Source organism: Nesoenas mayeri, assembly GCF_963082525.1.
Source record: "Nesoenas mayeri genome assembly, chromosome: 19".
NCBI lineage: Eukaryota > Metazoa > Chordata > Aves > Columbiformes > Columbidae > Nesoenas > Nesoenas mayeri.
Window position 1 is genome coordinate 1,543,095 of NC_137568.1, and position 24,732 is coordinate 1,567,826.

Genomic DNA, 24,732 nt, shown 5'->3' on the forward strand with positions numbered 1-24,732 from the left:
TGGAAAAATAGGTTTGTCATGAGGAATTAATGTTTGATTTACTTGATCGTTAAAAAAGCTGTGTCTATAGGTAATTCTAGCCGGTTACAGAATGCACTGTGATCCATGCAGCTAATATACTACAGTAGAATAGGCACTGTGTATTGTTTTAGTTTTATCTTATACACAGCTTTCAACAGGTATGACTGACAGATGTGAGAAATTAAACAGCATTATAAACATTTATAATGTACAAATTTGCTCACCTGACTCATAAGGGTTATAAAACACAACATAACGGAAAATGAAAAACAGGAATTACACACAGCGTACTAATTGATCTGACGGTTTTTGAAGTTTACATTTTTCCTTTTAAAAGAAAAATCAGACTGATAATGATGTCACTGGTCAGGTAACACACAAAGCCACAGGCCAGGACAGCAACAGTGACCTTTTTTTTTCAAATACATAGTTAGTGGGGAAATTTGTTCGTCAGTTAAAAAGAACCGCTAAGGATGAAAATCACAAATTCCATCTGGTATAGCTTATAGTCCAAAAAGATGAAGTCACTTCAGATCCATGTGAAATAAATAAGCAATCCTTGAGGAAGTACGATCCGGGAGTTGAATCTACTCAACCGAAAATGAATTTCAACTATACACTAGTATGTCGTCATGGTGAAACATCTCTGAACAGTATTTGAATAGCTGTTTGGGAAGCAATGTCTTACTGCTTTAATATGTACAGGTTATTTACAACAAATTCCCTTTTGGCCTCACAAGTTAAGCCATTTTAGCTGGCTGGTAAGATGCTTTTTTTTTTTCCCCACACATTATGCAATACTGTAGTTAGAGCTATAATTTAAAATAATCTTATGCATGAATTACAAATATTAATAAAGTAACTCTGCATATATAAATATTTCTAGCAGAATTTAAAGCATTCAGAATGTACATAAAATGTTTTTTTTTACTATTGATTTGGTAGGGCCAGCTGTGGTTCTTCTCAGATCATCGCTGCTTCAATAACGCTTTGTACATAGCAAAACCCAAAACTGCAAAGACAGTAGCACCAAAACTTGCTCGGAGCCAAAACGTGGAGCTCTTGAGGTCAGCTTGTCTCACGTGCCTAAAATTTAACACACATACAAAACCAGGTTAATGCCATGACAGGAGTATCAGACAACTTGTGCTAAAACTACTTTGCTTTTGGAAATTCATCACTACACTTGTCACAGGCAAGCAGCTTACATTTCAGCCTTACGAGTATTTATATTGTTGTTTCACTTTTCTTAAAAGCTCAGGATCTGATCTGCAGCCCTGATCCCATTAGTGTATCTCGCTAAAGTCAGAGAGCTCGCACCGCTGAAGAGAAATGCAGGAGCAGATCATTAGTTATGAATGGGGGGGGCAGCGTGTCTTCTTCGAGTGCCAGCAAGCATTCAGGAAAGGAAAACAAAACCAGCTAGCAAATAATTAATAAGCCATAGTGACAACAACTCTGTCCAGCAAAATCCTTTTTTGTAATGTTGAGTTTGCATATTTCTGCTTTTCCATGAAAAACTTTCCAGTCCTGTTGAGTATCTACTTATACTTCTTCCCCCCAAAAAAGGTCTACTGACAAGTAGCAAGTAATATTTTTCCAAAAGCTAGAATCAAAAGCAAGACCATTTGTAAATCCCTTTCTTCCCAGTACAGTCACAAGAACAGCAATAGAACGTCATCCAATACCAAGCTGAAAGCTGAAAGTGCTAGTGAAACAAGCAGTGACGATGGCACCAACAGAAAAGGACAAGATGTAATAACAGTATGAAGTGACTGTATGACATAAAAAGCCACATCTTGCATGACATTAGGGACAGCACGACCCAACTCTCCCAAACATCGCCCGAATTCTGTGAGCATGCTCAGTTAAACACAGCTAGCCAGCCTCAACAGTAGTCTCAAGTATGACAGCTTACCAGAAAGCAGGAGCTACCGTTTAAAACAAGTTATCATAAATGCCATAATTCAAAGCACAAAAAGTTCCTAAACAATAGTGAAGTTTGTTTTTAATGTTTATTTACTTTCATTTAAGCTAGAATTTACACTTCTATTTAAGATTGAATTTACAACACAACTTCGCTAGCCTTCATATTTTAGGCTGTATTAATCATCGCGGGTTACTTGGTGAAAGCTGCAGGAGTATTAATATTAAAGATGGGAGGTTCACACAGCGTGAGCTGCAGAGCTATCGCATACAGGCTGTTTAATAAAGCAGGAATTGTTACTTGCATCAAAATACACAGAACCAGTTTAGGATGTTCTTTAGTAGACATTTGCAGGTGAAATATAAGCCATCCAGATAATCAGCGTACGGTCACACCACATGCTGAAGAACAGGCTCTTTGGTGCACAAACACAGCTGGTCGCTAAAAATTCCTAATCTCATGTAAGAATATCTTGCTGGGTTACGGAACAGATCACACTCATGAATTCCTGCAAGCATTAGTTCCTCTACAGCTAGTTTTGACAAAACTCTCTGCAAACTCGATGTCAAGGGGTTTGCCGAGGGGAAGAAAGGGAAGAGGCAATGGCAAGGTCGCCTTAGTTTGGCTGCTGTTACCTGGCTTCAAGCAAACGCGGACCAAGAGATGACTCCATGAAGATGGAATCTTCTACAGAGCTGACGGCGTGCACCTGCTGCATAATCCTGCTCTCCTGGTCTGCTAACAGCATGGCCCCCAACTCAGCTAGGTAGGCTCTTAACCTTTTCATACACACATGTACAGTTTGCAGTTCATAGCACGGCTCAACAACAGCGACTGGCTCAAATACACTCAAATGGGAAAGCCCAGACAACTGATAAATTTAGCCATCTAGCACCTGATTCTCATTCAGTTGTTAAAAACTTAGTGCTTGGGGAAAAACAGAAATATGTGGAGTTTGTACTTTTGATGAGCTAAGTAAAAGCTATGATTTTACGTAGCTAAATGCCATTACTTTAAGAGCTCAGAAAACTGCGTAAGAAATGAAATCTCTTCCCACTCCATCCCCAAAGCCTCAATGTTTGTGTGTCCACAGGAAACACACGAGCTCGAGAGTCCCTGCTGAACACTCTGGACGACCCCAGGACATCAGCTCTAAACTGACAAGATCTCATTACTGTTGACAATTCAATTAAAGACTGTATTTTATCACTACATGTGGTAGTTGTTTTAGTAGAAGACTATAAAGCCCTTGTCTTTAGATCTGTAAATTACAAAACTTATTTGGGTATGTAAAATAAATCCCTTGTATGTGACATGATTGTAATAGATTATGTGACAAGATCTGTTGGGTGAGTATTTGTATAAGTAACAACACAAGTTTAATTTGGTTAATTCAGCTGCTCGACTCTTTGTGTAATTCAAAAAACATCCCTTTAAATGTGCAAATCTCTGTTTAAATTGCAAATGAATTTTTTTGCGTTGCCTCATAAAGCACTATCTCTCCAATCTAGATTTTCTGATTCCTATCTACGATTTACCTTCTTTTGACTTTTGCACGTGTCCACATTTAACAGTATGCAAGAAACTTGCTGAGCGTGCTTCATCCTTTTAAAAACAATTCATATATTCTCAGTCATGATAAAATCCTCTTTTCATGTCTAAAGGGAGAGTAAATTGACTCTGATCCCCTTCCTAAGCCTAACAGAGAGAGACTCATTTAAATAAAGGAACTAAATCAAAGGCAGGGATTTGTCTAATAACCTCAAGGAAACCTACTGACTTCAGTAAGAAATTATTAGGGCCCTCTGAATATCTCAGGCCAAAAATCTGAAGTCCAAAAACACTTACTGGAGTTTGGAACACTATGGATGTCTAATTGCTTTACACCTTTGAAAAAAGTTCCTACTTTTCTTCCTTAAATGTTCCTTATGCTGTCACAAATTCCATTTTGTAACTTTGATCCCTAATGTTGTTTAGCTGCCATTAACGTTAAAAAAAGAAAGAAAAGGAAAATCTGTCTGAAATAATTAAAAGGATCAATATTTCCAGCACAGGTTCTTCTACCTCTTGTATAAAGAATGTTCGAATTGTATTTCAGTGCAGTTGTGTTTATGAAACTAATTTCCCCAGTGGTAGAAATTACCACCTTGCTGGTAAGAGAGTAACTCTGAATTAGAAAAGTTCTCTCCAAGGGTAAAACTTACATATGGATGTGCACATATACACACACAGAGTAGCAGTTAGGACTCCATAAACGAAGCTGTATTTGAAACTCTTGCTTACAAGTAATAATAACTAGCTTTCAAACTTGCCAAACAGATTGGTGTGTGTATTTAATTATATAATTAGTTCTACATATATAAGAAACTCTAGAAATTTTGCCTTTGGCATAAAATTCAGAGTTTAATGCATGTTTTGGAAAAAAAGCCAGATTTTTATTCAACCTACCCCTAACTTGTGACTTGTTGAATAAGATGTTTGTAATCTGTCATGTCTCTCCTTTCCGAGGCTTTAACAAGTCCCGAGCAGTTTGCAGCACGCAGGTACCAGGCGGTTAACTGAGCATGCCTGTCACGCTCACACACACAACCACTGAGTTACGGGCCGGTCCTGGCGCTTTTCCCCATGTCAGCAGCAGAACCCCAAGTCTGGGAAGGTTTAACCTCAGCTACAAAAGTCGAAGAACATTCCTGCATTAACCTCAAAAGCATTTTAAAAGCGCAGCGGCGAGGCTAACAGGCCACTCACCCCAGGATTCTAAACACACTAATGCAGCCAGCGAGCAGCAGCCGCCTGCGCTGACAGGCAACAGCTTCCAGCATTTAAATATAAGCAGCTGAATTCCAAAAACATCGCGTAACGTGCACAAGCTGCCGCTGCTTCCCTTCGGGCACAGATTCTTCTAGGATGCAAACCAAGCCCAGCAGTTAGAATTCGCGCCCATGCATTAGACATGAAATGTGAAAAGCTCCAAGTGCATCTTAGTATCTACAAAACCTAAACATAATGTAAAATGGTAATGAATTATATTCTGTTTGGAAAGAAATCGGGGGACGCAGCTTTGCAAACTTCTCAGTACGGGGCATTAAACCATTTAGAGAAGGAGGAAAACAGGTAAGTAAAATATTGTGATGCTGTCCTAAGTATCGGGGTAGATTTCTCCAATAATGTCTAATGGCAACATACTATAGTTTTGAAAAATAATCTGTGTATACTGCACATAGTTGAAAAAGAAATCCTCGGTTATACCCTTAAAACTTTCCCATTACTACAGGAAAATTAAACTATTGTCTTAACTTTAATTTCACAGAAGGAAGGTTTTCATAGGGAAAAAAACATCTTACAGATAATTTCTGAGACAACCATGTTTATATGCAAGTAGAACTCCCCTTCTATTCTGTAATATTTAAAAACTTTAGAAGGAAGAAACCCATGCTCTGAGAAGCCTTCCTCACTGAACAACACAATTCTCATGCATTACAATTAGTTTATTTTGAAACGAAATTAACTGACAGAAGAATGCCACTACTACACAAGCAAAAAGCAACAAATGAATGATTTTAAACCAAGCAAGCAGAAACACACACTTAAAATCAGTGCTTTAAAAAAAATGCGCCAAATCCAAGCTCATCATTAAAGGAAGGGTTAGAATGAGAGAAGCAGAAACCTCGCTTTTAAAAAGAGGCACAACAATGTAGTAAAAAAGAGATTAAGGGCCAGCCAGACAAATACAAACGAACACCCAAAGGAAAGAATAAATTAAAAATATAAAACTGCTACAAGACAGGACCAGGTCTCCCACATGCATGCGCGGTGCTCTGAACGCAGCCTCCTCCTCCTCACAGAGCTGATGAAGAGCGAGCCCGGGGAGTTCAAACCAACAATCCTGTTCCTGCATGATCAGTCTCTCCACGCTGAACCCCCACATTTGCTGAACTTGCCTTTCTGATACCCACAAACCCTCAAGAGTCTGTGAAATTTGCCAGTGGAACTGAAATGGAAGGTGGGCATGGATAGTATTTTCCAGTTGCACAGAGGCAATGTTCTTCCTTTAATTACTACAGTGGGAATATTGAAACGTGATATTATGTTTTGCCTTGGTAATAGTGTCGAAGCATTACTTAGCAACAAATAATACAGGGAGGGGTCCAATGTGAAAAATGTTACCTGCTTCTACTGTCTAGAGCTTCAGAACAGGAAGGGACCAGGAGAATAAGCACCTTCGAGAAACCTCCTTTACCACTCAGTTATCTCATTCTTGCCCAACTACCTGACCTAAGGGTAAGCACTTGTAAAGGCAAAATAAGAAAAGTTATATAAACTAACTACATCGGCAAATCCTTCTTGATTCAAAGGCTTTCTCTGATCTCATCACAAATCATTAGATTAAAACCACATCTAAGGAGCTACAAGTTTTAAACAAGAAAACCGCCTGTACCTACTGAAGTCTGCGATTAGGAGCTGCTGCCTCTTGTTTACAATCTCAGCTCTACTATACATTGTTATACAGAGGTCGATGTAGTGAATGGTGAGTAACCTGGGGAGATGAAGTGAACATGCTGGAAACTGGCAACAAAACCCTGGTGACTGGCTGAATGATCATAGACAAAGAGTTTCCAGCACATTAATTTTTCCTTTCTGTGGGGCAGTGGAAAAGTCTATGAGGAACTCTCCTTACCTTGAATTACGTACTTTTTTAGGCAGTAGCAGGTTCCTATGCTTATTCCACACTATCCAGTGACAAGGTGTGGATGGACAGCTTTCCTGAGACTTCTCAAAAACCACTTCAATACCCTGAGCCCTTGACACTGTTTCAGAGGAACAAAGTGCAATGTCTAATGCAGGACTCAAAAAAACCCCATGGGCCCATACAAGAGAGTAACAAGCCATGACAGCTAAAGTAGTGACCCATAACCCTTCCAAAAAATGAGGATGCGTTATAGAAGTGATTTCAGCCTCAATAATGAAGAGCTGGGATTTTCTAGTAGTGACGGCTGAATGAAGTTTTAGAGTGACAACATGCAAAGAGATCGCTGTTTCAAGGCGTGTTTGTCTAAGGGACAACTGCTGTAGTAGAGACGGAACATGAACAGTCTCATTCATATTCACAGTCTTCTCCTAAGCTAATGAGTTTTTCACCCTTCTCTGAACTCGCGCTCGGTGGTTAACATTTTCATCTCGGATTAAAGTTGTCTTTCACAAAGCTGCTCACTCCTGCGGGTGGGTATATCAGTAGAACTCCTCTGTGCATGGAATTTGCATTTAAAGGAGAGAGCCACTCTTATTTGGAGCAGCTCCAGCTGAAAACAGTAGAAAGCAGTAACATCCATACACTGCCAGCATGTCAGGATATTCTAAACGTGGCCTTCAAATAAACACACTGATCACGGCTGCCACCAAGAATCACGTTTTCCATATAACCTCCAAGAAGGCTGTAAACGATGGAACCGCTGCACTATGAAAATTGTTTGGTTTGAACTCCCAGCCGCTGGGGTGCGATGGCAAGCGCTGAGGTGTTAGTACATCACGGTGCCGAACCCGCCCGCAGTGCACACAGACAAGGTAAAGCGCTGTTTTCTATGCTGAAAACCAGTTCTCTCTCTTTACCAATTGTTTTTTTCCAAAGTATCTGCAAATGCAAACGTTTGACCTTTTACCAATTCTTACATGTTGCCTTCTGTTCAGAGAGGAATTGGATGTTAAACGCTCTAGGTTTTTTACACAAGTATCCACTTTTTGTGTAAACCAAGCATCACACACACACACACAGAAATTCTGTGAATTCCCAAATATCAAACTAGCAATTACAAACAGGTAATACGTTATATGATGCTGCTATAAGCCAAGCTGTGCCTTTACAAAAACATTTGTGTAACTTGTATCTAAGAGGCACTACCTCTGATCAGTACTAAACAAAACTATAATGTCTCAAGTGAAACGCATTACAGAGATTTAGAGCTACTGTTTAATGGCCATTACCAGTTCCCTAAAGCACAGTCCTAATTCCTCCACAGTATTTTTTCAATCTCTAAGTGCCTGAATCGACTACCAAACTGGTAATGCTTCAAAGAAAACACTAGACTAAGCTCAAAAATACCTTCAAATTTAACAAAGTTTGACAATTCCGTGACAATAATTAAAGTAAGTATCTGCCTATTTAGTGGATATGGAGTGAAAAACCTGCAGTATATAAGGTTACCAATTGCTTTTCCAAAAACCCTTTATTTTAAAAGCACACCTGGTACCTAGTAAATAAAGTTAAGGACCTGTTAAGAACTGCAGTGAAGAGTTTGTTCTTTACAGATTGCAGCAAGTCTGAGTTGAGGAAGTTCTGACAGATGCAAAATGTACACCTGTTGCAGGCGCACATACAGCGTAACCGGGCATGGCTGCGAAAACACACAGAAGGACAGCAGTTGAAATCGCGCTCGTCAAATCAGGTGCACATCAGGACTGTGCCACAACCAAGAGAGATTCAGGAATAAAAGGTACATTTGAATGAGTAAGGAGAGGAGGAAAAAATAAATAATACACTGGGGAAGCGAGGGTACAACTACAGCTGTGCAGAGTTTCAGGGTTCGATGTTCTGTATCTTGGACACTTCGGCATTACCGCCGTAGGCTGATCTTAATAGCAAAGCACAAACGTGAACGAAAATGTTTGCTAAATTTATTTAAGTTTGTAAGGAAAGCATCTAAATGCTTCTGGGTATGTCTGCACAGCAATAGGTAACACCCCTTGTTCAAAGGAAAGTCAGCCACGTTTTCTACCACTTTGAATGCACACTTTACCAAGTGACATTTCCTCTGCTCTCGCCACCCTAACAAACACACATGCTTGAAAATTAGGGGAAAAAGCAGGAATGTTGATATGACAAGACATTTGGCCAGTGCTACACTTTAGTGCTATTCCCAGTATTCCAGCGCTACAAAATAAAACACGGGAACGAAAACAAACAAAGAAGCTTTACCAATCTAATTCAATACATAAAGTTTCAGATATTTCTTTTTAATTTTACTATTCTGGGTGGAAGTGACATTAGTTCTATTTAATTTAAAGCAAATGTCAGCTGTCATACTAGACTCCATCTGCTGTAATATTTATGTAGTTCTACACCATATTAAAAGCTCTGTCCATCAAAAAAAAGAGATGCAAAGTGAGCTTAGCAACAGTGAGATGTGTAGTGAAGAAAGTGAGTTTAATTATCTTCTCTCTGAAGCCCAGAAGGTGTTTATAAAGAAATTCTATTAAAAATATATGAGATCTATTAGACTAATGAACTGAAGCATGTAATAATAAACATCCTAAAAATAAAAAAAAACTTGAAGCAGTGCATTGGGGGAACTGTTGTTCACTTAAAGAGTGTCTTTACCTGTAATCGGCTGTCAAGGTGAGCTATCAACAAGGATTAGAGTACAACTTCTCCACAAATATCTCAAAAATGACAGGATATTAATATTGCCATATTGAGTTATGCATCCACAGGAAGGACAGAGCAGAAGCCAGCACATTCACTGGCCTTTGCAACGCTGAGTGTCAGCTGACGCTGATTTAAATGCTGGATATATACCAGCTTTCCCAATTTGAAGACTCTACTCAAGCCACTGAAGTCTCTCTGTTGCTAAACCTCGGTGAGGCAGTTCCACCCCCGTGGCTAACAATGACATGCAGTGGGACTGTGGATGACCCATGCAACGCCAAAAATATAACAGTTCAAGTACTTACGGATACATTGCCATAGTTGTCAGTTTAACAAAGATATCCTTACTTGGCACGTCAATCGTATTACAAGTAAAGGCCTGAGGTGGAGGCATTTTGTGTTTTTTGCAGAATTCAGCAGGAGAAATGCTATATTCCTGTCTAACTTCGTGCAAGTCAGACTTCGCAGCTACCACTAAGCATGGTATCCTGCTATCCATGAAGTGCTGCTGCAAATTCAAAGAAAAAAAGAAAGTGAAAGAAACAGTATGTGATACATTCGACCTGGAACAGCCTGAGCTGAACTGGTTGCAGGAGTGTTGAGATATATTCATTGCACTGAAGTCAGGCATTTCTAGAAGCAGAATATTTTGTACAGACAAACAGATATTAGCTTTGTATTATTAAGAAAACTGCATTTTTAATGTGTTGCTGTATAAAGCCAGCACTCGCAAACAAAATGTCTTTTAAACACTAGAACTTGTATACAGGACCAGTAACTGACACTGAACATTTTGCCAGCGAAAAGATATATAAACGTAAAGGCTGTCTGTATAAACTATACAAACCTTAAAAATCCTGGCACAGTACTCAAAGGACTTGGGGTTACTGACATCATACACCAGACACACAGCATCGCATATGGTCTCATTGTCAGTTAAAAACTCAGAGTCACTGACATCATGTAGCTAGAAAAAGAGATGGTCGGAGAGGGAGAAAAGCTTTGTCATTATGTGGAAAAGGAATTTTATACCATTATTTTTCTCATCACTTTTATGGCTCATTTTTATGTATCCTTAGAACTACTGGACTGACAACAGGCAGAATTAATGAAATAGTAGGAATTTACCATACAGCCAACATATGTGAGCTGTTAACATCACATCTGCAGGTAATCACAACCTCAGCGTAAAAAGTTACATTTACTTTAACGCAAAGTCTTAGATTCCCACAGAAACTGGCATTCATCCTACCAAGGAAAACCAGAGAGCAGAAGACTAAATCTTGGAACACAAAGGACAATATAATATTATCAGAAAGGAAAACTACACTGGAAGCAGCTTTAAAGGAAGTATTTCACCCAGTGAAGATTAACTTAAGCCATGCTAATCACCGTACATGACAGATTCTTCTTTCTGAATACACAGATTGCTTGCTGATAATTTATCATGCTATAATTGGACACCCTGCAGCATAAACATAAAGGACCAGGTTCTGTACAATTTAGGGCAAGGTTTCAAAAATAACATGTTCCCAACAGGTTCACTTTGAAGTACTAGCAACATTTAAAACAGCAGTTACTTGAAACAGAAAAGGTGTGGGGGAGAATCCACATCTATGAAGAAAGGACGATTAAAACAGAAATTTGTTTGCAGAATTTTAAGATTAGCCAATCATACGGTAACAATAATGAGGCAACCTTACCAGCAAGTATTTTTCCTGCCCGTAGACATAGACTGTATTAATGGCATAGTAAGATTTGTGTTCTGCACGTATCTGCCTCTGCCTCTGAAAACGCAGAATTCCAAGTTAGACCACAGCGACTTGCCCCTTTAAGTTACATTTGAACAGCTGTTTTACTCCATTTATTGAATGAAAATCACAGTAATCTGTAGTTTATTTTGCAAGTAAATGCACAGCTATAATCCGCGAGGTACAAGTGACTATTGCATGCAGTAGCTGTTTGTCTCTTTGCTAAAAACAAGACAAACCCACAACCTTCTCCCCAATAATTCTCTATTCCCTCATAGAACTCTCCGAACACAATAATAATCAGTAAAACTCTAAGATCAATTGGGTTTGCTGTTCAGCGTTAACTCAAAAGCATATATAGGTGAATATAAGCAAAAGGCTTCTTACTATTAGATTTCTTCCAAGAAGAGCCTGAAGAACTCCACTTTTCCCACAGCCTTTCATCCCAACAACATTGCAGCGGAACACGTTCCTCTGAGTCTGTTTCTTCTGCAGGTCTATCTTTTTATCTCGTGTTACTTTGGAAAAAACACAAGTGTTTTTCACAGGATGTACGTGCACGTATTTATGTGAAAACACAAACTGTCCGCTTACATGAAAATGTACACAAACCAATCAAAGATATTCAATCAAAGGCTTGACATGAACAGAAAGCAAAAACGAATATAAGTGAAAAAAGAGTGTTTGTTTTAACAATTTACTCTTGAGTAGATTTCTGAATTTCAATTCCTAAGTTATACTTTTTTTTCTTTAAATTTTATTACCTGTAATTGCTGATGCTTGAGATTCTTGTTCTGCAAGTATCGAGTAGCCTAAATAACCCAGGTACTCCAGGCAACGCTGTACATCTAAGTATGTGGTGAGTCTAGCACAGGGGACAAAAATAAGTTTCTAAGTTGTTAGCATGTGTGACACCAATTCTCTACAGTACTGAAACAGTTTTTCCTCCTATCTCCAGCCTGACATAACAGACGTATTCCTGGCACTACGTAGTACTGAGGGACTAAAGCACTCTGAAGGTAAATGGTGGCAATTTTACCCATCTAAATAATCAGCGTAACACTATGAAGCCAGTACTTGCTCAGGCCTATCAACCTACACCGTATTATTTTTTCCCTTGACAAATAATGTTTTCCTCATTTTCCATATTTTCGGTAAGAAAAAAACCTCATCATTGAATACCCTTATTCATACAGTCTCTAAAGAGTAGAACAGAAATAAATACTTCAAGAAGTTTTAGGAGAGTTCAACATTTTGCAGACACTTCTTCACAGTTAGCGCTAAATACCAGCCAAATCCTGAACAGGTGGTTACAACTGTCTGAAGATCAGGCCACTGGATGGCTATAAAAACTTGCTTCCTTGGGGTGGTTTTCAACTACTAAATGTCCACTCTTTCTACTAGATTTTTAAGAGGAATCTACCAATGCGTTATCATATCAAAAGTTCTCAGCTACTAAAATGCATCGTATCGCACTCACGTCCACTGAGAGAGAAACCCCTGGTAGGTGATCCAGCCCCTCTCGTTTGTACACACAGTGTTGTTGACATCAGGCCCCCATGGCATGTAAGGGAAGACTTTGAACAAATCCTTCAGTTCATTGGGAGACAAAGCACAATCTCTGTCCTGGAAACAAGCACACGATAGCAGACATAAATCACTTCATTCATGCCTATTCTAAATGTATTTTCTTGCTGTACGCTTGCAAGATTCAAGAAACTGAGCTGCTTTGTTTTTAATCATTGTTCTTGTTATTAAATAAGACTAAATATATGAGCCAGTTTAAAAAAAATTGGTAGCACAACTATAACTGGCAATTCTCCTTGTAGGCATAAAGAGCAGACTAGTTCTGACTGCTTAGCTTCAGTCAGAGCCAATTTCTGAATGAAGTCACATAATGACAGGACCAAACTTTTTTCTAGTGGAAGTGTGAGCAAACTAAGGCTCTTCGGTATCAGGACACACATACACTCAACTTAAAATCTTACCAAATCATGTTTATCAAAAATACTTTGAAGAAACAAGTATGCATGATGATTTAATTCTGTCGTGCAGTCTGGAGGAATTTTTAGCCTGTTTATTGAAAACAAAACCAAGAAGTGTTAAGTGCGCTTATGAAATACAGAATTTTAAAAATCAAAACACAGACTTTTTGAATTACAACATTTGGTATTTGACCTTTGCATTTAGCTTTAATAGCTTATCTTTAAAGAGATCAAAGCACATACTTTTTATTAGGAATTCTAAAGTTACGAGTGTGTTCATGTTACATGATATATATATACATATATAGGGTAATCAGTTGTCATTGCTCTGTTTGGTGGTGTTTTTTTTAAATCAAAATTATGTAGTTACATTTTTAAAAGAAGCCACAAAGTTGGTTGATCTCAATTTTTTAATTTGAGGATTTTCGAAGGATCTCAAGTGCTATGAAATTACTGAGAAGCCTTTTCCACTTTGCTGCTACATAAAATAAGCAACTGCTCAGATTTATGTTCCAGTTTTGTATTAAGAGTCTCTTTTGCCATCTTTCTTATAAAGAGAAATAGTAGTATATGATTTGGCACAAGAGACAGGAGTTCTTCCTTTGTAATTCTCAGTCACATGAAGATTTTGGCTGGTAGGTCATAAATAAGGGAGATACTTGATGTAACCATGTGTTAAATAAACACACGACAATAACCCTGCCAAAGCAGGAGGCAGCATAAATTAGATGAATGTCAAGCTAAAATAAGTGACACATACGGAGGAAACAAGTACTCTGGTGTAAGCTCTAAGTCATCGTCGTATCCAAAGCGTCGTAAAACAGTCCAAGTTGTTTCATGCCTTCCTCGCTGAATGAAAAGTGTGTGTAGAAAAAGAAAACCTAAAAATCAAATGGTGAAATATTAAGGTTCTGAAGTGTTTTATCTGCTATAAGTATTTTTAATGGAATCAGTATCAGACCAAAAATAAAAAAAGCTTGACATACACATTCAGATTTGAAACCTCCTGGGTGACATTACAGCATCATCTTGTAAGAGTTAAATAAGGCTCACCTTTTAATGTTAATCCATTATCTGCCACTCCATCACTTAGGTTTTTCCTGACTACATTCTTTACATCTTCTAAAGCTTGAGGTGCCAGCGGTGTATTGAAACAAATTCTCTACCAAAAACCAAAAAAAGTGTGTTAAAACCACTGGCTGCTAAGCTGGACAAACAGCACGTCCTGTATGAAATACAGCTTTAAACGTTTTGATAAGCTCATACAGGACAATCCAATTTCTTAGTGGAAATTAAGGTGTACAAACTTTATTTTCTTTACTTCTAATAGATTTTTTTTTTCAATTTTACTTTGCTCCTGAACTAAAACTTGAACAATGGTTAGAAATCAAATTACATTTGATTTGTAAAAATTTACATTTTTACAGATTCATTCTTTTATGCTGCACTTGAGACTTGTAATATCTAGACCTGATTCCCTTACAATTCACCTCACTACTATTCCTTCAAAACCAAACCAATCACTTGTTTTTCTAGAATTGTGTAGTTCAACTATTACGCATGGAGAAAAGATAAGCAAGAGAGTTACCTGAAAGAAGTTGAGTTCTGCATCGTTGAGAGTGCCGTCATTATCCTGGTCAGAAATTCTAAAAATGCGAGTGAGGGCTTTAATACAGGCAGGTTTCATCTAAGGAATAAAGGAAAGTTCAGTATCTAGACCTGAATACAAAAAGATTACACTGAATGACATCAGGCAGCTCAATCAGTAGCCTTCATTTTACATGTTTAGAAAGGAGACATTAATATACAGAGCAAGAGGAAACAAAATCCTCTAGCAAATTCATATCCATACATTTAAAGTAATTACTCCACAGAAACATCTTTCTATTCAATTATTACAAGAGCCTCAAGCTCTTGACAAGCTGAAGGTGGCACTAGATAGTTATTAAAATAAAATTAAAAAAACCCAGCATTTTTGGTGGTGAAAAAAAAGGCCTTGCAATCTCAGCACCTTGTAAAAACAACCAGCTCTAGAACTACCGTAACTCCTTCTAGGCAAGCACACTGACTCTAGTCACCATTTCAACTACACCCAAACTCTTCACAGGGCTCACTCATCTACCAGGCAAAGCACTGATCAGAGGGACTATCTCTAGGACAAAAGAACTGCTGGGATACCTCCAGGCGATGGGAAACAGACACTGGTCATTCTCTCCCAACAACTACAGTGATGCCGAACTCTTCTCTTCACAGAGGTCACATAGATTGCACAGAGATTGGTTTGGGAAAACCAAAAAGATTTCAGCACAACAATTTTACCACAACATTACTAACTCATAAGGATGATTCTGATGGAAGAAATCAAAACAGGGTTATTTTCTAGTTCTCTGCTCAACAAAGTATTTATGATTGAAGCAACTGCCCAGTACTACATGGGGGTTATGTTAAAAAGATTTTATTTGTATTTGCCCAATAAATTAATGTTTTAAAAAACATACTCCTCCATAATACACTCAGCTAACTAACCACCTGTGATACTTAAAAACCAGCCACGTCACTTGTATTTATCCCTTTTGCCAAAGTCTCAGAAGATGCTCAGAGAAGTTCTTTCCATTAAATCAGGCCAAGGCTGGAATATTTTCCTTTATATAAATTGAGTTACTGTTAAATGTATATTGAAATGAGAACTGAATTGAACACATGATTGCGTTCACATTACATTTGGCTTCAAGTCATTACCAAAGCTGCTCATTTTACTTGGCAGTTCACATGGACAACAAAAAACTTTTCATTGCTTTGAATGAAGAGGAAAGACAGATTAGATTAATGCAACACAAAACAACCACCACAGCTATGGAATATAATGCTTGATATTTGGGGGTAGGGTGGTGGTAGCAGAACACACTAAGAAATGCAAAATCCACTGAAAAGGAAAGAACAGGGAACTGATTAACACCCCCACCATATTATTTGTTCTTAGAATCTATGTGTAAATACCTCTTTCTCCTCTGGGCAATAGAGAGGACCTGTAGGATGCAGAACAGCTTTCTGGGCATAGTAAAACAGCTCAGATATATTCTTCAGGTTTTTGGCTGAACACTGAAAGAGAAATCCTTATACTAATTAGTTAGTTTCTTGACTCTTTGGTGATTTCTTCCGAAATTCAAGTAAGTATCGAACTTTTTAAAGATCTAGCCCCCTCTTGTGGGTACAGTGCTGCTTTGGAAAAAAGACATCGAGCCCCTGTATCTGCTCAGTAATTAATAAGGGAGGTCTCATTACAATTTGCTGTCATACCAATGACAGAGAAATCAAACAGTTGTATCTACTTTGAAAAAAAAAAAAGGCATATCCACACATATTAAATCAATTTTTAATACTCTGCAGACACCTGTCTGGCTTATTATTAATTTTAAACCGTGTGCTAAAGGCAAGGATGTAAGGAGGCTCTAAATATTCTAAGAATTCAACAGTAATATTTGATTACACAATGGTGTAATCTACTCTAAAGAAAAATAACATCAAAACTCGTGATGATAATGACTTACATTGGAATATTTTATTTTGAACCACAAAAAAATCAGCTTTTCTATTAGAAAGTTGCCATACATGCTTGGCTAGAATGTGGTTTTGTTACTCATTCTAACTTGAGAAAGTCTCGCATACCTCTACACATGTTTCTATCTCTGTGTATTGATTCATAATGGGAAGGATAGTTTCCATACTGCTATATTCCACTAGATCAGACTTGTTTCCAACTAATATAAGAGGCAGCCTGAAAACAAAAAAAGGTTAAGAGCTTTAAAGACAGAGAGATAAAAAGACCCATGTTAATTTAGCATCCTGCCTCTCACCAGAAGCCATTATATTATTTTCATTATTTAATCATCACTGGCAGCCAACAGGCAAAGCTAAAAGATGGCAGTTTTAAGTAAATTGTTTTGATATATGCTTAGACTGCAATGTATTTTTCGTTGATACTACAAAACCCACACTGTTAAACACAGAAGTAACTAATCATATTATTATTATTATTATTATACAAAACTAGTATAAATAGAAAACCTATACAGACCATGTAGCCAAAACTAGTTATACCGTAACAAATATAAACACACCTGGTAAAAGCTGACCGTGAAATTCAAAATAAAGAGCATTGCTGGCATATGTAACAGACCTACATACTTTAAATCTCTTGTTGCTTGGACTTCTTATATGAACTTTAAGTTTAGAATTTGATTTTCATAAACAATAAACATCCTCAACACTGTCCATTGACACCCATCGATGTGCAGCCTAATCCACATTTCTCATCTTTACTTACGCACCTGCTGTCTTTGTCTGTCCTTTCATTGATGAGAGGAATCCACCGACTCGTCACCTGAAGTGGGGTTAAAACAAACATGAAAAACACATTTTCAAATTTAATATGAATGAACTGTGCACAAGTTTGACCTCAACTGCTACAAGAAGCCACATATTTACCCACAAAAGGGGAAACTAGTGACTGAAAGCTCAGACACTGAAATGGACCAGAAGCAACACCACATCTGTACGTTCTCTTAGTAACTTGATCTCAAACGTCACCTTATGCATTTTAAACATCTAATACAGTTTTCAGCTTGCCAACAATTAGCAGTGCACAAGTTACATCTCAAGCAATAACTGAATAAAATGTGTTACCATACCTTATCAATAGAGTTCTTGTTGTTAACAGCATACACTATACAAATAACATTTGCCTGAAATGAAAATAAAGGAAAAGCTGTGAATTCCACTGCTCAGGGGCTCCAGAGCAACACAGACACTTAAGAACCATATGTAACAACATGAGAGTAACAGTTCCACAGTGAGTCAAAAACTATGTCCCTGACTTTGCTTAAGCTATTTGCAGCCTGAAAAACAGCTTACAGCAAATAACTGATAAGCTGAGATGTGCCAGCAAGCGTCTCGCAGTGTGACGTTCACAGCTCCTGCCCGCAGAGACCTCTGCTACCCAGGAATCTAAACTGAAGAATCCTAATTTGCAGCCTCCACTCAAGCACTGCACTACATGCCAGCCATGGAACACACCACCGTGAGACTGCACAGAGAACGTCCAAAGGTGCTCAGAAAGAATTTAAAAGAGGAAACAGAAGGAATTATAAAATTACCAAGAACCCCATGCTATTTGCAAACTATTTTCTAGTAAACACTAAAATACACTTACTTGTGATATTTCATGGTAAAGCTGCTCATCATTCTGCTCTGCTTCTGCATGCAACAGAATAAGCCATTCGTTAATATGGAACGTTTTTGAGAACAAAACTGAAAACCCTAAGCAACTGAACTAGGGTATTTCACAACACTCAGCCCTGTGAAAGCTCTTGTGATTTGAACATCTTTTTATAAAAGGCACTAACACTGAGCCTATGTATCTGTTCAGTCAGGTCATGGAGATTAGAATAGGTCAAAAACCAAAATTACAAAATATGAAACTGACACAAAAGGATAAGGTGTCCAAACTTAGAAATGCAGAACGACATAGAACATAAGGAAGGTAAAGTCTCCTGCATCTTAGTAAACTCTTCACTGAAAGAACTAAAAATAGTTTTGAATTCCACAAAAGTACCCACCTGTAAACCTGTCTGCCAAAGAACAGGAATTCACTGGAAGGTACCTATGACTGCCTCTCATGGAAGTACCAACAGCAGTTAATGTTGGGCTTTGAATTTGTAGGACCAGTCATCACCATCTGATTCAGTTCTACCCCACAAGTTTCTGCTTTAATCTAGTCTTTCCCTACATGTCGCTCTGGTCCTGTACAATGTGGCTGTGTAAGAGGCCCCCGAGTTAAATAAACAATCCCACACCAAATCAGTCACCCAGGAGCGGTATTGGCTTGTCCTTACCTGAATAATCCACTATGTGGGTGGGCACTCTTTCAGGGGTGACATCGGCTGGAATGGTGATTTCCTCAGCCCGGGGTGGAACCTTGGGTTGGACAGAAACAGCAAGAAAGAGCCTTTAAACTTAATCCAGAAAACGCAGATGGTCAAAAAACAAGTTGTATACACTTGTCGATTAGTCAGCTTTAAACAGAACAACTTCTCAGCAGCGCAAGCGCTTTGGTTTGGTTTGGGGTTTTTTGTTTTCTTTTTTTATTTCAGGGCACTGAAAGTCACTGCTACTGTCTCATTCTTTATTATTCTACATATTGAATAAGGACCTTCTCACATGCTCTGTAAGAAAGCAATGCCATCAAGAGATTCAATCAATGCTTCTATAAAACTCAAATCCACTATACCCGACCACCTACAAAGAACGATCACCCTAGTGAAAACTACAAACAAAACCTGAATTGCAGTTCAGCTTAAACAAAAATGTCATTTAATAAAGAAAAGTTCTAAAATGTGGGGGGTTATCAGATTTAATCAATTACATCAAAGGGTGATACATTCTTTAGCCGGAGACTACCATCAGCCTTAGCGTGCTATTATTGACACATTAAACACCGTTTAATCTATGTTTAAACATTTTATATTTTGCACAAGATATTCTGATCCTACTCCCACTGAAATCAGTACAAGAACTACTCCTGTGAACAGTGCACAACTTGTCAAAGAAATGTTCAGTATTCAAGATAGAGTAACCAAGCAGGACGGAGAAAATACAAGCCTCAGTGTTCACACTATCACCACCTGACAAGTTCATTGCTTCCGACAGAGCACCAAACGTTAAGTTCAGAAAAGCCTCCAAAGAAAACATGACACTAATAAAAAGTGTGTTCTGCAAAATGCTATAAACTAGTTATGATTGTTGGTCATTTTTTTTTGAGAGAACATTAACCCATATTCAGGAACTTCAACTTATTTTAATGAAAACTTCCTGCTCAGCTCCCTATTGCCTCCTACCTGCTGATGCTGAACGTTAATGGTGCTTTTGTCTTCTAATAAAAAAAGAAAAGCCAATCACGGGAAGAACGGCTCTTTGTAAAGCTTCAGGCTCTACTTACATCTTCATCAAGTCTGATTGCTGATGACACCCAGTATTCAAACACTATTTCAAAGCCTGAAATGTCCGTTACACACACCCGCACAGCCCTGACCCGCGTGACCGACTGCAGGAATTGTACGTGTTTCTTGCAGCAGTTTATATAGGATGCAGCATTTCTTTACAAGCTTTTTCTATACTTTACGGCAGATTTTGTCTCATATATAAATGATGCTTCTTTCCCCTCAACATGAATCTAGAGAAATATTCTAGATTATAGAGCAGGAAGAAGCTGAGAAGTGAAAAGAGGCCTAGAACTCAGTGACCACACCACCGACCAGGCTGTGAAAGGACCAGCTCCCTGAGCAAACAGAAACTGGAGCCACTTTTTACCTGCCAGGCTGGGAACTAAATTCGGTGATGTTGGGAATCTAATGTGGACTCACGAACTGCGGTAACCCACGGATTTGCATTAAACACAGCACAGCGTAGACTCAGAGGGCAGCACATGATGTCTATTTTAAGACTTGTGATCGGAAGAAATAAACATTCCTGTTTATATGCAAAAAGTTTAACTATTTGCAGCAGCTGCAGCTCTTTTTATGGTATAAAGAGAACTATGTGCTGGTTTTTTAAAGGAATAAAGTGTAGAAGTAGGTTCACTTTTATTCTGGAAGAAAGCAGTAAGAGTTTCCGGCATTTTTTACTTCAAAAGAGTCAGGAAAACATTCTTCAAAAACAAATAAAGGAATGTCTCGCTTAGTTACAAACAATGGCAAAGTATAAGTTATACAACATGACTTTTAAATCTCTCTTTCTCACTCATTTTTCAATCTACTTGCTCTTTAAATACCACGGTCAAAACAATTTGAGGGTCTCGCCTCTTTCAGCACCTTCCCATTTACAAGTCTCTAATGTTGAAAATGTGGCCAGTTAGGACCAGTTCCAGCTGCTTAAAGAAAAAAAAAGTAACATTCCTCAGATATCAAAAAATGAGTTTAATTAACCATGTGAAAAACAAGAAAGGAACTTAGATAAAATGTAAATTCTCTACCTTCACACAGAGGTGTGTTTAAAGTAACCTACATCACTCTTCTAGGAGTCATTGCATTCTAGACTTAGACATTATTTTAAAGCAGAGCCTGCTAACTCACTCTTAGAAAAAAACTTGTACAACAAGATAGAAGTAAGACATAGAAAACAAATAAGGATGCTCTACCTCTTCTGGAAATTCTTCACTGACAAGAGACATAATTAGTGACGTCTTCCCAACTCTGGCTGCAAAAGCATTAAAAACAGAGATTAGATATTTGGGGTTTTTTTTACACTCAATAGTTGCATTGCATCTTAAAATGGAAACTATTTTAAAAACATTTTCCAACTGATCACGTTAAAGGCTTTTATCTGTTGTTTAAACATACTATGGATGACGGCAATTCTTTCATAATTCTATAAGGACACAAAAAGGAATTTAGGAATTTATTACTTTTACAGTATTCTTGATATGATGATTGTGCTTCAGCCCTAAACTATCAAGGAGAAGAGCTGGACCAGAACACACGTCTCTGTTTGTAAGACATGTCTTAAAACCCAAAATACTGTCTGGGATCATATCCCTGTGACAGCCCTCAATTCAAGCAAATAACTATTTTGTCCTGGACCTACAGCATCTTCGTTAGCGTGCATGTTTTACCAAGACATTGCTCGCAGTCAGTGCCTGCATCCCTGTTCCTACTGAAGACAACAGAAAATGTCATACATTGACAGAAACTGTTTTGCTGATATCACTGCATTTACACTTGTCTATTTCATTCTATATCATTCTGAATTTGGGAGGAAGAAGAGATTAAAGACTGTTTTTGTGCAGAAAATGGCATTACTGAACTGATGATTGTCAAAGTACATTTGACTTACCCAAGTCTATTTTTGGTATAGTAACAATGGGCCTTCTGACATCCAGAAAGAAAAGCTTCTCTTCCTCATGGTAAGTTAAAGAGCAGTTATCACATTATGAAAGGCAAAGGAAAAGTTATCCTGAGGAGGAAGACTTTGGTTTTCCTCAGGGAGAACAGGTGTGAACTTCTCCCCGGCGGTCAGAGCTCGGGAACAGTGAGATGCAGGTTTTGTAACAATTGTGCTTTTACCAGACACTCATCTGAGCTAAACCCATAATTTACACTGCCAGGTGTCCTCCTGCTTAAACTACATCTTCAGTTTCATCCTGACTGAATCGAAAGAGCTTCACAATCTCTCCTGTTTCCATAGGTAAGTACTTTCTTGATAAGCAAGTGATTAGATAACTACTGAAAATAGTGCAGCATATTTTGCATCTGACCAAATCGGCTTTCATTCAAAATGATGACAAAACACGTTGGTTTTGAGATATAGAAACTAATTTCATTAATATTATATGACTGAAAATAGAAACTCATTTCATTAATATTATATGACTGAAAATAGAAGATTATGTGTTGCTGGTTAGTAAAGATGCTCAGTATTGACAAGCTTCTGATACACTTCCAAGTGTTCTAGAGTTGTTTTTTTATGGAAATCCGTAGGTTCGAGTGTCAAGATTTGGTGTATTTTGCTCAAATCTAGGTCAACCACTTGCTTTTCCAATTCTGTTTACAGTCTTTGAAATAACAGCCTAAACAATATCGACTGACTAGGACGAAGAAAACAGTACAGCACTCTAATAATTCACTCACCGTTTTTCCTCCTGTATAAGTCTTTTAAATCATGCTGCATGAAATAACATGCTGAACATATTCTGAAGATTGTTGACTATTAAAATTGATGTTTGCACCCTGGATACCAGGAGTAAAACAACCTTAAGCCTAAAATGTAGACCACTGGGGATGGCAAAGGCTGTGTTTTGGAACAGCCTTACAACAAAAGGTCTGTCCAATACTTCAGAGCCTGATCCTGACAGTCTGTTATCGTCTAACAAGTATTACATAGTCTAGACTAACTTCTGGTTTCAGACTAATAAATATATATAAAAACATGTTTACCGAACAGCACTAACAGTGTAACTGGCAAGTTTTACTGATTTGTAAAACAAATTTCTCCCCACTGTTCATTACAATTCCAATAAAAATATGACATAGAGATGCTCACAATCTCTGAGGTACCACGTACTATATGTTGCTATACTTAAGAGACTTGCATCTTCGACATTTTCAGGTGGACACATAGTGAACTTAGTTGCCAAACCAAAGCTCCTGTTACACCTGCACGGAAACCACTGTACGGAGCCAGTTCAGAACACACCATTGCCAGAGAATTAAAGCACATTAGACGTATATTCTGAAGAGGAATTCAACTGTGTATTCAAATGCACTAATACGTTTCTACATAAACCAAGTCTTGCAAAACTAGCCAAATACAAGCTTAACAACTTAACTCTTTCTGCATAAACCCAGCTCCCTGGGGATTCCTCTCTGAAGAAGTCACAGAGGATCTTTCTAGGCAGTACAGACAGAGCCAACCCACACTATAAAACAACTGCATAAACTGTACTTAGTAGTACTACACTCAGTATAATTAAGTAATTTTACTAATAACACTTGGTAATTACTCTGTATTCTTTTTCTTGTGAAGAACTTAGGCGCACTTTACAAGCTAACAAACCAGAATGTCCTTGCTGCTATTTACATCAGCAAGCAGCTGTATCTTTGAAAGCGTAGCCACTAATTTGGGTACCTAAGTGTGAACTTAAGGATATAATTTTAGGTCCATATGCAAAAGCACAAACACGCTGTATCTTTAGCGGGCATATAAATATGTGCTGTTTATTCAAGGTCACTCAGTAAGCTAATGGGATCTGGCTCCGTGGCCCTGTCCTGGCCACAAGTCCACAACACTTGACTGATAAGGGCTTGGAGCACATCTGCCCACTGACTTCCACACTCAGTGAGAAAGATTTCAGGTTGGTTTCCATAACTGAACTTTAAACAGGACACGCCAAACACAGGGCAAGAGTTTCAGCCCCGTTTCATTTCCAGGGACGCCCAAGGGACGCGCCAGCTCCGCAAACGGACTTAATGACTTGGGGATCCAGCAAAGGGACGCGGGGAGCGCCGGCTGCCGGCCCAGCGCGGTCCCTGCCCCGGCCCCGCCGCGGGAGCACAGCCCGGGGCGGCCACGGAGCGCCCCAGCCCTGCAGGGCCGGACTCACCGCCCCAGTGAAGGAGCCCGGGCAGGGATGAGCGAGCCCGGCCCGCAGCCCCGGCGCTCTGACAGCCGGCGGCATGGCGGCGCAGCGCTCCCTCAGCCCCCGCCCTGCCCCGCAGCCGCGGCCCCCGCCCTGCCCCGGGGCCGGCCCGGCCCCCCCGCACTCACGCTCTCCCACCAGCAGGATCCTCACGTCCTTCTTCATGGCCCCGCTCCCTGGCCCCGGCGCGGGGCGGCCTCACATGGGGCTCGGGGGAAGCGGAGCCGCTGCGGCCTGGGGTCCCCCCGCGCCGCCTCCTCCCCGCCGCGGAGCGGGCGCTACGGCGGCTGCCGAGGGACACACTCAGCGCGCCTGCGTGCGGCTGCGCGGGGCGCTCCGGGCTGCGCGTCCCCCCGAGATCTGCGGGGTCAGGAGGGACAGCCGTACCGGGGTGTCCCCTCCGAGGGGAGGGCTGCTCGGGGCTTCCCTGGGACGGTTAC

At 39.2% G+C, this 24,732-nt stretch overlaps 1 protein-coding gene across 2 annotated transcripts; it reads right to left on the reverse strand.

Moving 5' to 3' along the window:
* RHOT1 (ras homolog family member T1) lies at nt 1–24,566 on the reverse strand. Of its 2 annotated transcripts, XM_080356659.1 has the most exons (20): nt 24,421–24,566; nt 21,296–21,354; nt 18,996–19,077; nt 18,314–18,357; nt 17,793–17,846; nt 17,433–17,485; nt 16,771–16,879; nt 16,102–16,203; nt 14,693–14,791; nt 14,158–14,266; nt 13,865–13,985; nt 13,108–13,192; nt 12,600–12,745; nt 11,884–11,984; nt 11,507–11,637; nt 11,072–11,155; nt 10,216–10,335; nt 9,674–9,876; nt 8,215–8,337; nt 1–1,107 (listed from the first exon to the last, which is right to left on the reverse strand). In XM_080356659.1, exons 1-20 carry the CDS (start codon nt 24,455–24,457, stop codon nt 990–992), a joined length of 1,980 nt encoding a protein of 659 aa, XP_080212785.1. In that variant the 5' UTR covers nt 24,458–24,566; the 3' UTR covers nt 1–989. The 2 variants fall into 2 exon arrangements, with proteins under 2 accessions (XP_080212785.1, XP_080212786.1); XM_080356660.1 differs by lacking the exon at nt 8,215–8,337.
* Nucleotides 24,567–24,732: the final 166 nt, after the last annotated feature.

What these genes read in the sequence shown, in the direction of transcription:
- RHOT1 (XM_080356659.1), bottom strand. Translation starts at nt 24,457, where the DNA reads ATGAAGAAGGACGTGAGGATCCTGCTGGTGGGAGAGC. An exon ending in ATTGCCCAGAGGAGAAAGAG is followed by an intron (nt 14,792 to 16,101) that starts GTATTTACACAT and finishes TTTATTCCTTAG; the next exon opens with ATGAAACCTGCCTGTATTAA. An exon ending in GGCAGGAAAAATACTTGCTG is followed by an intron (nt 10,336 to 11,071) that starts GTAAGGTTGCCT and finishes CTCTTTTTCTAG; the next exon opens with CTACATGATGTCAGTGACTC.